The sequence below is a fragment of the Panicum hallii genome, chromosome 4 (genome assembly GCF_002211085.1).
Source record: "Panicum hallii strain FIL2 chromosome 4, PHallii_v3.1, whole genome shotgun sequence".
Lineage (NCBI taxonomy): Eukaryota > Viridiplantae > Streptophyta > Magnoliopsida > Poales > Poaceae > Panicum > Panicum hallii.
In genome coordinates this window covers 28,569,348-28,584,242 of record NC_038045.1, presented here as the reverse complement: position 1 = coordinate 28,584,242, position 14,895 = coordinate 28,569,348, and the positions used below count along the sequence as shown (strand labels likewise).

The following is a 14,895-nucleotide window of genomic DNA, read 5'->3' as shown; positions in this document are numbered from 1 at the left end:
TTATGAATTTCATAAGTTTCTATGTGCAATTGTGTGAAAATACTCTTAAATGTCAAATTTAATTGACTAGAGCAAAGTAAAGCACAAATGTTAAGTTAAAAATCCAAAAGGAATAAACTTTATATGAAATCAAGGACTTATGTGTAATTAAAACAAATACAAGGGTTATATATGAAATGATTGAATTATGGAAGTCAAATTCAAAGTTGTTTAGGGATTAATGTGTAAAAAGAGTTAGTAATGATTACTGCAGGAAATCTTGCAAAAAGACCCCAAACATTAAAGCATTTGGTTTGAATTACAAGACAAAGTTTATAATTTGAATTGTGCTATATTCTTTGGGATTTTGAACTTGAACCTTAAAACATTCTTGTAGAATTTGAAATTCTCTATAACTTTGCTTTAGACACTTTTCACACTAGACTTTTGTATCAACGGGAATTTTTCCTTTACAGAGGAGTCCCTGGAAATCTCTAGATTTGCCAATCAGTCCTTCTGACCCTGTATGCCTTCTTCCTCCTCTGTCACGCGTGCTGCCCCCTCTGCTCTGCTCCTGCTGCCGCCGCCCACCGCCGGCGCAGCCTCCCGAGCGCCACATCCAGCTACATTTCTCTCCCACGCGTCGCCCTCTACCTCTCCCACCTCGGCTCCTCTTTTTCCCTGCCCTCTTCCGCGCTTGACACGCACACGCCGCCGCCGTGCGGTCGCCACCGAGCTGCCGCCGTGGCCAGCTCCACACCGAGCGCCCAACTCCTATGTTGCGCGCGCATCAGCACCCCTGGGAGCTCCTCGACCTATTCTAGCCATCCACTCGCCAGCTCCTCGCCCCTAGCCCCCGGAACGCCGTCGCCATTGCCCTGTAACCTGGCGAGCTCGGCGCCGCCGTGGACCTGCTCCTACCGCCCTCCTCCGCCCTAACCAGCACTGCTAAAAGCTGTCCCTTAGTTCCTTGAAGCTTTTACACCCGGCCCTTGCTGCCCAGCTTGCCCAGAGCGCCGCCGTCGAGGTTGTTCCCGCCGCCGGCCGTCGGCTCCCCGCGGGCAGACCGATACACCACCCTAGGGACCCAACCAAGCACTTCCCGAGGTAGCCCCCGATCTCCTCTCGCTAATCCCCCTCTTCTCCCCCACAATTGCGACCCGAGCATCACGGATTTGGCCGGTCAAATGTGGCCGCCCCTCTTTGACTGCGGCCAAGGACCCCAATGGAGAAGACAGTAAAGTTTCAGGGGGTTTTGTGCTAAAGCTAGGGGCTGTTTTGTAAATCTTATTTGAAATCTCTGCTGTGAACTTTGAAAAGGCATAGAAAACAGTAGAAAAATCAGAAAAATATGAAATTGGTTGGGTTAGAAACCTTATGATAAGCTCTGCAACTTTTATTTTATCACCATATCATGAAAGTACATGGTTTGTTCTGTATTTTAAATGCTAGTTAAAACATGCATTAATTAAATCTTGTGATCCATAGCTTTGTTGCTGTTAGTTTTTGGAGCATGTGTTGTAGGTAATGTAAGTAGCTTTGTATAAATTTTTGAGACCTAGATCAGCTCTCTAGCTAGAGTATTTGATTACTTTTGTTATAAGTTAACAAAAACTTGGCAATTTAATTTCAGAAGTATCTATGCATAATTAGGGATGGAATTTTTACTATAGTCTAGTCTTTATGAGTGTAATATAACATAAAAATTTGAGAAACAGAAATCTAATATAATTTGAGTTATAAATTCAAACTTAAATTTCAAGATAAATCATAAATAATAATTAGAATGCATGAAAATTTATGAAACTTTTTTTTGGTATGCTAGACTTAAGTAGTTTATGATGTCTTTAAGTTTTAAACCCTAATTTTAATATAAAACTCTAGTTATAATTACACTTTGAAATTTCCCATTTTGATCTTGTTTAAAATTAAGTAAGTTGTTATTCATTGTATAAAATATCTAGAGTAATGTTATTTCAATTAAACCCTCTTAGGGTAATTTCCATAAGTATTAATTTAATTTTACTAAATTATAATTTGCTTAAGATTAATGCAAGGGTAACCATAATGGAATAAAAACCTAAAGTTAATTACAATATTTAGCTAATAAATGGGAATTGCTAAGAATGTGTAGTATTGCTTAAGGTAATTAGATACACTACCCAATATAGATAAATTGGATGTTTAGGGTAACCCACCCCGACTGCCTAACGAGACTAATTAGTTTAATTAGTACTCGATAAATGACTGCCCAGTACGGGGTAGTTAAATTATCGTCGTAATGTAATTTTCTTTAAGTTGAATTGCAACTTTATTGTGAATTAAATATAAAATACATGTATTCCATGAGTTATAACTCTGCATCTCATATAGACTCGACCACGCTCGCTGACGGGGATTATCAGCTGATCCCGGAACAAGAAGGAGGTTATTCTGAAGACCCCGGGACTCTCGTCGCGGATTTCTCTGAAGCCCCGAACCAAGGTTCGGAAGAAACTAGTTTGACTAACCTCAACCCCACCAGCGAAGGCAAGCCCCGGACATAAACCTTACTTGATTACACTGCAACCTATGCTATTATTTATGTATTATTTTATGCATTACGTTCTTAGGAGTTGTTCGAAAACTTAGTTGCATTATTCCAGGAACCAATGTAATGAACACTAGAATTGGAGTCCGACTAGCTGCTCTGCTTATAGGACCGGTAGAAGTCGAGTGATTTCCTGTCACTCGCGCGATTTAGGAATTGTAATGTTTACATTCCTGCTATCACTATAAGGATACCGGACGGGAGTTTTATGAGGTATCATGGTCAAGATGATACCCCGTCTGTATTGTTGAATTTTGATAAGGTCGCAGTGTGTGGTAGCGGTGGCTAAGCGTTTGAAAGTACTAGCCACATGCCGTGAAATATGGTAAGCGGTAAGCCTAGTAACCGATCGGCCCGAGGAGTGGACATACCCCCCACCACATGTATTTGCTTCTTTTGGTTACTTTGTTCGACGTGTAGGCATATGTGTTGCTGGGCAACCAGGAGTACGGGTTTTGTAGTCGCGCTACAGACGTACTTCCTGCACTTTGAATGTGCATATGACCTGCAGTCGCTTGTGGTGGCACTGATCCACGAGTCGGAATGAAAGGCAAACGGTTGCTTCGGAACCACCCTGTGGTGTTCCAAGCGTGTGTGTTAGGTTTACCTTGCAAGGGTTGAATCTCGATTCAGAATCGTCCGCCTCTCACGATGTATGAGACTGCTTACCCCCTTTATCACATAGAGTAACAAGAGCAATTATGTGATTACCAAAGATGATGTTTGAATAAAGCTTCTACCATGTTTGAATAGTTATAGGTGCTTACCTAGAATGGTTAATCAACTAGAATCTGAAAGCTAAAAATTGAACTTAAGGATCTACTCTTCGTTACTTTTCAGCTGAAAACCCTACCCAAAGCTAAAAGCCAGCATGAGTCTAGTTATGGGCTAAGATATACCCAAATCCGGGTAAGTCTTGCTGAGTATTAGTATACTCAGCCTTGCTTTGTTGATTTACTTCAGGTAACACTTCTGATGAGCCAGCATTCATTACACCGTGGCCTTACCCTTTGCCTGATGGTTGGTCCGTGGAATGGGATCCGTCCCCGGCCAACACAGACTCCGTCGAGTGATATTATGCCAGGGCTAGCATAATATCTGTAATGACGTCGTGTATATTAACTACGCTTTTCAAACTCCGCTGCTTTAACCAAAAGCTTGAACTGGTATTGTAATAAACTCTCCTCAGCAAGAACAAATGTTATTTTGTATATTTTTGTAATATAACTGCCTGTGGTGTAAATTATTTTGGCATTGTATCTCTGGACTCACCTTCGTGTGAGGTACCTTGTTAGATCCTGCGTTCGGTGGTTCATCGGGACGTTACCCGACAGACCAATAGTTTTATACCGTTTGAAGTGCGAGTTAGTCCTTCTTTGAGGACTAGCGTACTTGAGCCGGTATAATTCAGGTTGGTTCTGCCACAGGCTGATGCACATATGTGTTTGTACTCCCCGCGGAGTTCCACGCTCAAGGCCGTGAAGAATTACCGGTAGCTCATCTTGACTTGGGGCCGCGGCCAGTTATATTTGAGAAGCCCCGAACAAAGAACTACAAGCATTTGAAGGCTTTATATCTCAAGGGTTACATAAACGGCCAGCCTATCAACAAGATGTTGGTCGACACAAGAGCGGCAGTTAACATAATGTCGTACTCAGTGCTACGTTGGTTGGGGCGTTCCACTAGAGATCTGATCAAGACCAACGTCACGCTGAGTGATTTCAACGGCCAAACATCAAAGGCACAAGGCGTCCTTAGTGTGGATCTGACCATTCGAAACAAGACTATCCCGACCTCTTTCTTCATCGTCAACAGCAAGAGTACATACAATGTCCTACTTGGCAGGGATTGGATCCATGCCAGCTGCTGCATACCTTCCATAATGCATCAATGTCTAATTCAGTGGGATGGAGATGAGGTAGAGGTGGTTCATGCAGATGATTCGATCGAGATCTCACATGCCACCATGAGCATCTACGATGCAGAAGACCAAGAGCTGATCTCAAGGATCAGTTTGGAAGGCTGCGACCGCGTCAAAGCTACAAAAAATAGGGTGAGGCTGGTCTTATCCACTGGCCTTATAGAGTAGACAAATCACAAAGGGCGAGTTGCTCTGACGCACTCGGCAAGGCCGATCCCCGTGATCGGCCCCAAAAAATAAAATGTAAACTTCTGATGGCAAGTGTTTTACATGGTCATAGCAGTTACAGGGAGGCCCGCTCTAGCAGCCGACCATACTTCAATTGTAAAATTTCAAAGATCAATGAAGGTTATAAAGCGGCCGATCTCAACGATCGGCCGAAACTCTTTTTGTTATCTTCTCTATCCATCTGCAGCGTTGACTTAACAGATGATGGAAAATTAGGATACGGATTTACATTGGCTGACGATCTCGAAGAAGTTGATATTGGTCCTGGGGATAAGCCACGACCAACATTTATCAGGAAAAAGTTAAGCCCGTGTCTACGAGAGCTGACGATAGCTTTGCTAAAGGAGTACGCAGATTGCTTTGCCTGAGATTATATGGAGATGCCCGGGTTGGACAGGAGCATAGTTGAGCATCCGCTCCCTCTCAAGAAGGTATTTTGGCCATTTCAGCAGCGAGCGCGGCAAATGAAGGCTGAAGTACTGGTGGAAGTCAAGAAAGAGGTCGAGAAAATGCTAGAAGCAGGATTCATCAGACCCTGCAGGTACACCGAGTGGATTTCAAGTGTCATACCTGTGCAAAAGAAAGATGGCCGATGGAGAGTCTATGTGGACTTTAGAGACCTCAACAGGGCTACTCCAAAGGATAAATACCCAATGCCTATCGCAGAGACATTGATCAACGCAGCTGCCGGTCATAAGATCTTGAGTTTTATGGACGGCAACGCCGGCTATAACCAAATCTTCATGGCTCCAGAGGATATAAACAAGACCGTGTTCAGAGTGCCAGGGGCAGTAGGACTGTTCGAATACGTGGTTATGACCTTTGGATTGAAGAATGCCAGTGCTACATATCAATGTGCCATGAACTACGTATCCGAAGAAATGCGCTTTCGGTGTATCAGCCGGTCAATTCCTGGGCTTCCTGGTTCATGAAAGAGGAATCGAGATCGGCCTAAAGAGTCAAGAAGCTGTGAGAACAATGGTGCCACCTACTACAAAGAGGTAGCTCCAGCAGCTTATTGGTAAGATCAACTTTGTCAGAAGGCTTATTTCCAACCTCTCCGGGCGGATTGAGCCTTTTATGGAGTTGGTGAAAATTAAAACCAATGATGAGTTTCGCTGGGGGCAGAGCAGCAATGGGCTTTTGAAGAGATCAAGAAGTATCTGTCAAAACCACTCATGTTAGTTCCACCCCAACAAGATAAGCCATTCTACCTGTACTTATCAGTAGGTGACACCTCCATCGCTTCAGTAGCAATACAAGTGCATGACAGCAAAGAGAGGGTTGTGTTCTACCTCAGCAGAAGAATGCTAGATGCGGAGACGAGGTACCCTAACATTGAAAAGTTATGTCTTTGTCTATTCTTTATATGCACAAAGCTTCGTCATATCCTGCTATCAGCCGAGACAATCGTCATCTGCAAATCGGATGTTATCAAGCACATGATATCGGCTCCTGTGTTGAAAGGCCAACTTGGGAAGTGGATGTTTGCATTGTCAGAATTCAATATCCGATACCAACCCGCGAAGGCAGTCAAAGGGCAGGCGCTGGTGGATCTCATCGCAGAAAGGATCAATACTGACATAGCAGCACTCTTCGTACCCGCATGGGCCATGTACTTGGATGGATCGGCTTCTGGAGATGGATGTGGCATAGATATCCTGCTTGTGTCATCTCGGGGGCAACTTATTCTTTTTCAATCAAATTACCTACCGCTTGCACCAATAATCTGGCGGAATATGAAGCAATGTGTAAGGGTATGGAGTTGCTTCTTGAGGCCGGAGCTAAAGCAGTAGAAATTTTTGGGGATTCAAAATTGGTGATCTCTCAGCTCACAGAGGAGTACAGGTGCGAGAGCGAGTCGCCCTTCCCTTTATGGGTACAATGTCAAGAGCTGATGGCCCAATTTAGGTACATAAATTTCGATTGGATACGTAGAATATAAAATTTAGAGGCCAATGATCTGGCACAAATGGCTTCGGGATACAAGGCTGTGGCGGACAGAGCCGATCTTCAGGTGCACCTATTGGACCAAGAGATTCGAGAGTCGATATCTTTAATTATTTAAAGGATTCGGATCGGGGGGCACCCAAGAGGATACGTTACAAGGCCATGAAGTACGTCCAAATAGGAGATGACATATTCTACAGGACTTTATAAGGTTTGTTGCTCAAATGCTTGGGGTCGATTGAATCCAATCGGCTCTTACATGAAGTCCACGAAGGCACCTGTGGGACTCATCAATCGGTTCATAAGATGAAGTGGCTGATTAGACGATCAGGATATTACTAGCCCACCATGCTTAAAGATTGCTTCAAATATTATAAAGGATGTCAGGCATGTCAGAGGTTCGGGAAGATTCAGATGGTACCAGCATCAGTAATGAACCCTATCGTCAAACCATAGCCGTTCAGAGGCTGGGACATGGATATGATCGGCAAAATTAATCCTCCATCCAGCAAAGACTTTATTTTGGTCATCACAGATTATTTTACCAAGTGGGTGGAGGCAGTTCCCATGAAGTCAGTAGCATCTAAGGATGTCATTAATTTTGTTAAAGAGCATGTCATTCACAAGTTCGGGATTCCTCAGACCATTACAACAGGTGGAGGTTCGGTCTTCATTTCAGAGGAGTTCAAGAAGTTCGCTACTGACATGGGCATCAAGCTCATTAGGTCATCTCCATATCATGCCCAAGAAAATGGACAAGCTGAAGCGTCCAATCAGAGCCTTATCAAGTTGATCAAGAGAAAGATCGATGAACATCCTAGGCGTTGGCATGAGGTCTTATCGGAGGCATTGTGGGCATACCGTATTTCATGCCATGGAGCAACAAAAACTTCTCCTTATCACCTAGTGTACGGACAGAAAGTTGTATTACCATGGGAGATTATGGTCGGCTTGAGGCGCATAGAGTTCCAAAATGACTTAACAGCTGAAGAGTAGGCTGCTCTGATGAATGACAACATTGAGGATCTCACGGAGCTCAGGCTTTGGTCACTTGAGAAGATCAAAGAAAATAAGGCTAAAGTAGCCCGCACGTACAATAAGAAAGTCAAGCCAAAAGAATTCCAAATCAGAGATCTGGTTTGGGAAGCGGTGCTACCGTTGGGGACTAAAGATGCAGCGTATGGAAAATGGTCTCCAAACTGGCACGAGCCTTATAAGGTTGTCCAGGTCCTATTTGGGAACGCATATATGCTTGAGGAATTAGATGGTGTCAAGTTTCCGGTGGCGGTCAACGGTCAGCATCTCAAGAAGTACTTCCCAAGTATGTGGGATGATGAGCAATAAAGCCGGTGCTACACATCAGGCTATAAACCAATATGATCAGTTGGCCTGCACAAGAGAAAGCCGACGCTACGTGTTAGGATATGAGCCAACAGGACCTGATGACCCATACAGGTGAAAGCCGATGTTACACATCAGGCTGGACACAAGGAAAGAGGGCCGATACGTGCAGTCGGCCCACATATATATATATATAAAGAAGTACTTTGTACCCAACGCTTTGAGTTGGTCGAATAGCTGATGTACAACCATCGACTTTAGAATCTTAATTCGAATACATGCAGGTTTATCTTACAAGGGATGATTACAAGGAAGTCTACTGAAGGAACTCGTCAATGGCGGCGATGTCCTCAAGATGGATGTGATCAGCTTCAGCAATCATTGCTTCATCATCCTTGTCCTCTCCCGACGCCACCCGCCTACACAAAGCGCTTAGCTCTGCGAGTTATATCTTCAGTTGGGCGGTCAAGTCTTCTGCTTCTCGTTCGGAGCTGGCAATAAGATTCTTCTCTTCCTGGATGCACTGCTCGGTTGCTCGGACCTTAGCCTTGAGGTCCTGTAACTCTTTCTCCAAAAGTTGAAGCCTTTGAGAGTGCACAGATGTATCAGTCTTGGTGTCCAGAGTCACCTTCTTCTCATTAAGCAATTGGCACATCTCGGCAATGTCGGCCTTCAAGGGGGCTTGAGAGTGACGAGCTTCAATCCTGTGCCGAGCCTGTTCTAACTTTGCCCAAAAGAAAGGGAGGTGCCCGGTTGGCCAGAGCATGATCTGAAGGACTTCCGGAAGTTGAGACTTGATCTCCTCAAGAATCTGCCTTACTGCATCGGAATCCAAGATCAAGGCATCAATCGGAGCTGACAGAAGGCCCTTCACGTGGAGAAGTTGGCTGGCGATGTCAGTCAGATCTTGCTGATGATCATTGACTTCTAGTATGGCTGAGCCGACGGATGCAGGGTCGAATGAAAGTAACTCCGAGAGGTTCAGACCCTGAAAGAAGACATAAGATTAGTACAGCGCAGGGAAAAGAAGATGCAAACTGCTTGGTGATAAAACATACCTATTCTGGAGGAGGAGTAATGACTGGTGAAATGACAATCAACTCTTGCAGACACACCCTCTCTGGAGGAGGAGAGACAGCCGATGAAGTGATGATCGGCTCCTAAGGACGCACCCTTTCTGGAGGAGGAGTGACAGCCGATGAAGCAACGATCGGCTCTTGCAGGCGCGCCCTTTCTGGAGGAGGGCTGATAGCCGACGAGGTGACAATCGGCTCCTGTAGAGAAGGACCAACATCTGACGTGGCAACGACCGGCCCCTGCAAACCCTGAAGGCCGATAGAAGCATCAACTAGCGTTGCGGGGTTCTCTGGAGTCTTCGGGATGGGATCCTGAAGGTTGACTAAGGCATTGACCATCGTCAAAGGATCCTCTAGGGCCTCTGGAGTTGGGTCTTCTTGGCGTGCGGACTCTTCCCCACTAGAAATATCTACGACATCAGCCTACAAGAAAGGAAAGACCAATCAAGTCAAAATATACATGTTCAGAGGATCAATTATTAGAGGGGCGATCTAAACCTGGCTGGCGATCGGAGCTTCTTGATTAGTGGAAGATGGCCCAGCTTCCTTCCGAATTTTCCTGACAGTCATATTCCTCACCATATTTTGGGCTCAGGGGGCAGCAATGTCAGAGGACCGCTTCCGCTTGGGAGTTGATTTCGCGGAGCCAGGCTGGATCTGCATGATGGCCTTTGACGGGGGAGGTGCGTTTCTGTCGAAAAGGACCACGGGGGCAATCGGTGAAAACTAGAAGGTGGAGCCATCATCGTTCCTGGGCTCCGGACCATCTTCCTGCTGCAAAAAGAGCAAATGAAATCAGAGAAGGAATTAAGTGAAGTCAAGAGGAAAACATTGAATTGATGGTAATACCTCAGCGTGAATCTGCTGCAGCCTCGGCCCCATGGCTTTCCGGAAGACATGAGTCTTTCACATCGACCACCAGTTCTCGAAGTCGATGGCCGAAGAGGTGAACGATAGGTCGACAGGGATTGGGATGAGAAGATCTAAAAATAGGCTGTAGCATCTTTGGGTGGTGATGACGTCGGGCAGATCAGCTCTGATGTTGTCAAATGATGAAGGAAGAAGTGGGGAGGAACATGCCTGAGGCCAAACTACCAGGCTGCTAGGACCGGCTGATAGAACTCATATCCTGGCTTGATGATTCGGTTGGAGGTGCTCATGCCGACTAGAAGGAGGCAAGGGCGAATCATGATAGAATACAGATGCCGAATGCCGTCATCGTCGGCAAAATCAGCCAATCTGAAGGTGATCGGGTTCTCAAAAATTTCAGAATCAGTGTAGGGAAGGAAGATAGGGTTGTTCAGGCCCCTATAGAAAATCCTAAACCAGTTTGAAGCATTTGAGGGATTCAACTTGCTACCAGGAAGGCTATACAAAGCTTGGCTGAAGCTGGTACACCTGACCCACCTCCCACTCTGATCTAGAAAGGAGTTATCGGCCAAAACAAAGAAGTTTGGGATGAAGTCCTGAAAGTATAGGTGAGCCCACAATTGGATGAACCACCAGGGACCACCTGTCCTAAGTTTCTTCTGGGTAAGTAAGCTCAAGGACATTAGGTGGAGGTATCTATAGACTTCCCCAAGGAACAACTTACCAAGGCCAACAGTGTTACCTTTGGCTAGTTCGTATGTTAGGGGGAGATAATTCTTGGTTGGGGCAAGGGAAGGACTGCAAAATAAGAAGTGTTCCAACTAAAGATTCAGGAAGGCTGTGTGTTCCCTCTCAGTCACAGGACCTTTGGTTTTTAGGTGCTGGTTCAAGTATGCACCCCAGTTTGTGCACTCTGTTTTGGAGGACAACCTCAAGGGGACTTCAGACAGTCTGTAGGCAGAGGGGTAGGATGACGAGATGTCCAGACCAGTGATCATCACTACGTCTAGGAGGGTTGGAGTAATCGGCCCATGACCAAATAGGAAGTAGTTCAAGGCATCGGACCAAAAGTAGCCGATGGTTTTCAGAAGGTTCTCGTTCTTCTCAAGAGGGGATAGAGACAGAGACAGAGCATCGGCTATCCCTATGGTCTCCCATGTGGGCTGGTAGGTCTTTGCTACTCTGTTATACCAGGTCACCCAGCCCTCGGGAGGATTTGGCCAAGCACATAGGAATCTAAATCTATGTTTTGCTCACGAACAGAATTCGATTGGCCTCACAAGAAATCAGATCTACGGGTTTCTCGTAAGAACGAGGCCCAAGACAAAAAGAATTAGGGGAAGAAGGATGCGGCAAGAGAATATCTAAAACCTGAAGAATTCATAAAAACCAAATAACCAGAGAAAGATCATTTAATGGTGCAAGGGATCTACTTCATTAAATTAGCAAAGGTCGGAGTTTTACCTTCAGACCAAGAACACCCGCATCGGCATTCAAAGATCCCGCCATCGGAAACCCCAAAGATCGAGAACCTGGGAACTGGATCTAGGGTTGGCGGCGCAAGTAAGAGTTTGTGCTCTAAGGCTTTGGTCCGGGTCTTTGCGATTAGGGTTTATGAGCAAAGGGTTTTGGAGAATAACTTGGATTCGGGGAATCTTCGAAGATCTGTTTTGGGAAGGTTCCGGATTTAAGCGGAAAATGGAATTGATTTGAGAATCGACTCAGATCTAGATCGGCACTTTAAGGAAAGGAACCAATGCATTGCCATCGGCTCCCAAGAGATCGGCTTCTTGACAAGTTGCGGTTAAAATAAAGGATTTTATTTATAACGGGAAACGAGTACAAAAGGGGGAGCCGATTGCTCCTAGAGCCGATCTATCAGCTTAATCCTACGATCTACCACCAGTAGGTGCCGGAGACTCTGTGGCGCTTGATTGGAGGAGCCATGCTGGCATCACTGTCGTCGTCGCTGCTGTCCTTGTTGCCGCCATCATCTCCGCCGCTGTCACTGCTGAAGCCGCTGCTGTCTTCGGCTTCTTCATCATCGTCGTCGTCATCGTCATCCTCCGACGATCCGCCAAGAAGATAGCCTCCTGCCACCGAGTCCTCCTCGGTTGATGAGGAATCGGCTTCTTCCTCCGAAGAGAAGAAGTCTTCTTCCCAGGATGTGTCGTCCTCATCATCTTCATCTAGCTCCCTGCCAAGGAGGAGGTGGAGGTCTTCACCATTGGTGAGGGATTCGTCGTCCTCTGACCAGGTCTGGAAGTCCCACTCCTCTGCATCCCAATGCAGAGGAGCGCAGGCCTCGTAGGCGTCAATGGGGTCGTCTTCTGGAGTGGCTTCTCGGGTGGACTTGGACTCGAAGGAAAAGGCGGAGAAAGCAGAGGAAGAAGAAGAAGCCATTACGAGAGAAGGAGAGTTGTGCAGTTCTTAATGGCTGAAGGAAGGGGATGAGAGAAAGAAAACTACCGGGGCAGGTTTATAAAGATGGAGTGGAATATGAATCGGCACTATGACGGTTTCCAAGGAGTTTGATGCAGAGCAGTTACATCCCCTGGAAGTCGAAGAGGCATGCCTGCACGAATTTTGGAAGTCGAAGAGGCGGGGCGATGAAAAGGAAAAAAATAGTTTTGGAATAATTATTGCCGAAACCAGGGGGGCATGTGTTATCGCCATAATTTAGCTGGGCCAAAAAGGTGGGCCACGAAGCAAGATGGGCTCAAAAGATAATCATAGTGGGCTTGCGAATCGGCCCCTGCGCGGGCGTTTGAGGCCAGGATTGGCCATGTATCTAGATAGGTATGTGTGTTTAAAATAGTTTAGATAGAGATAGCCAGGATTCGTGTCGTGGTCAGTTAGGATTGGTTAGATAGAAATAGTTTAAAATATGTACCTTGGATTATGAATAAAGAACAATCAATCATTCACAACAACTCTCGGCGCATCGCCACCCCTATTCTAGGGCTTCTCGGGTAAGTGCCGTGCAGCCCCGATCACGCTTCGCATGATCGGGGCAGCATCATTCCTGCCTATCTACCTTTGTGTTCCTCGTACTGAAGCGTTGTTGATGGTGAGTAACACTAGTTATCTTGGCGTTTATAGAGTAGCATCGGCTCTTTCATGCTTTTTCATGCATCGTTTGTTATCTGTAAACGTTTAGCTATCCTTGGGCCCAATCTCGGGTGTAAGGGTAGCACCTTGCTCTGTTCTTGATTAGTAGATCCAATCCATTATGGTTAGTCATTGTTTATCAAAGATTTAGCTTAACATCTGCATGATTAGGCCCTTCAAACAGATTGAACGTTCTGGCGGTACGCTTGATGCTTTGTATCAACCTAAAGAGGGATTGTTCTGGGAATCGGCTCTCTGTTAGTTTTTAGGCCTCTGTTTAGGTTGTTATTCTGTTACCTTCCGTATCTGTTAGGCTCAATTATGTGTAGGATGTTCCGGCTATGCAGTGAAAGCTTTAACCGTCGTAGATTGGATGAGCTTAATGGTTACAGAGCAAGTTTTACATTACCATCAGATATGCTTGCTTTATTCAAATATTTAGATCCAATCTGATACTGGACACAATTGGCTCTTTACAGCTGGTATTGGGAATCACCCGATGAGCCGATCACGGCTCGGACTAATATTTATATGTGTCTGTGCATGCAGGAAACAAACATACATCACTTCTACACCTTCTTGATCAGGTACAAGGTCAGGTGGCACGCCCAGACGCCAGGTCGTGTGCCGGATCTCGGGCTATTGACCGAGGGACCGGGGCCCACCAGCAGTCCTGGGAGCCTCCCGGCTCCTCATGTTGCCTGTCACTGCTTGCCGGTGGGTTTTGACCGACAACAAGCGGTTACGACAGATATGTTCGGGGTAGGGGCTATGCTGGCCGATGGAGAATTATGAGTTGTTCTTTGTCTCTTCTTCTTGAAGGTGGTCTTGATGGCGAGCGTATGTTTTCCTTTCATGAACTTTTGTACTGAAGGGGCTTTATGGCCGATCAGGAGGTTCTCTATCGTTGGGCAATATTTGATCGGCCCGCCACTAGCGCTCATCAGCGGGGGCGATGTTTCTATCAAGTGCAAGGGGGATAATAGCACATCAATTGGTAAAAGCTGATAGATTATGAGAGACAGTGACTTGGAGAAGTTGAGAAGTACCTCGTTGGTGGTGGGGTTGTATTCTGGGTTGATTTTGGCGTAGTATAGGGCAACTGGCTGATTCCTCAGATGAAGCTTCATCCAGACCACCAAGAGTTGTATTGTGCAGAAGAAAAGGGAGCTGGGGCAGAAGCCCAATTGACTGGTTTAGTGTAAACCAGGACGTTAGTCAAAGCTTTTAGTCGGCTGTATTCCATGGCCGAACTTACAATATCTCTAGACTAACTGAAATCCGTGAAGAAAAGGGGAATTGGCAATTGATCGAGGCCAAATTGTCGTGACACTAATGAAGGGTGATAAAACTCATAAGAATACAATTTGGCTTTTCCATGACCAAAGCAGAAGTTGGTTGGCAGAAGGCATGGGGTGATTTCCACTTGAAAGATCTTCTTGCGGATATCTTTTGGATCACATATTCTATCAAACTTGAAGAAGTATGGTCTCTCAAAATGGTCTACGTTAGGGCTGCCATATGCAAACCAAGTCATGACATTGTCCTCAATGCGGATATAGAATGATTTGAAGCAATCGGCCACTTTGTTTCATGCCAATTTCTCGATAGGCATGGACGATACTGCTTCACCAAAATTTGTGCATCGGCAATTCTGTGGGGTTCCGTTTTCCAAAAAATCGGCTGGAAACTCTTGCTGAGTGATTTCGTGGCCAATAACCTTGTGGGTGTATAAGATCAGCCAGAGTTGAAGAAACCACCAAGGGCCACCAATGTTGCTCAGGGGCTGGTTGGTGGCCAATCCTGCCGATACTTGATGCAGCATGTGG

General features: G+C 45.7%; 1 protein-coding gene across 1 annotated transcript; it reads right to left on the bottom strand.

The window, feature by feature from the left end:
- Window positions 1-11,851: 11,851 nt before the first annotated feature.
- On the bottom strand, window positions 11,852-14,196 carry LOC112890429 (nucleolar transcription factor 1-like). Its single transcript, XM_025957320.1, has 2 exons — window positions 14,116-14,196; window positions 11,852-12,214 (listed from the first exon to the last, which is right to left on the bottom strand). The coding sequence occupies exons 1-2, from the start codon at window positions 14,194-14,196 to the stop codon at window positions 11,852-11,854; spliced, it is 444 nt and encodes a 147-aa protein (XP_025813105.1).
- Window positions 14,197-14,895: the final 699 nt, after the last annotated feature.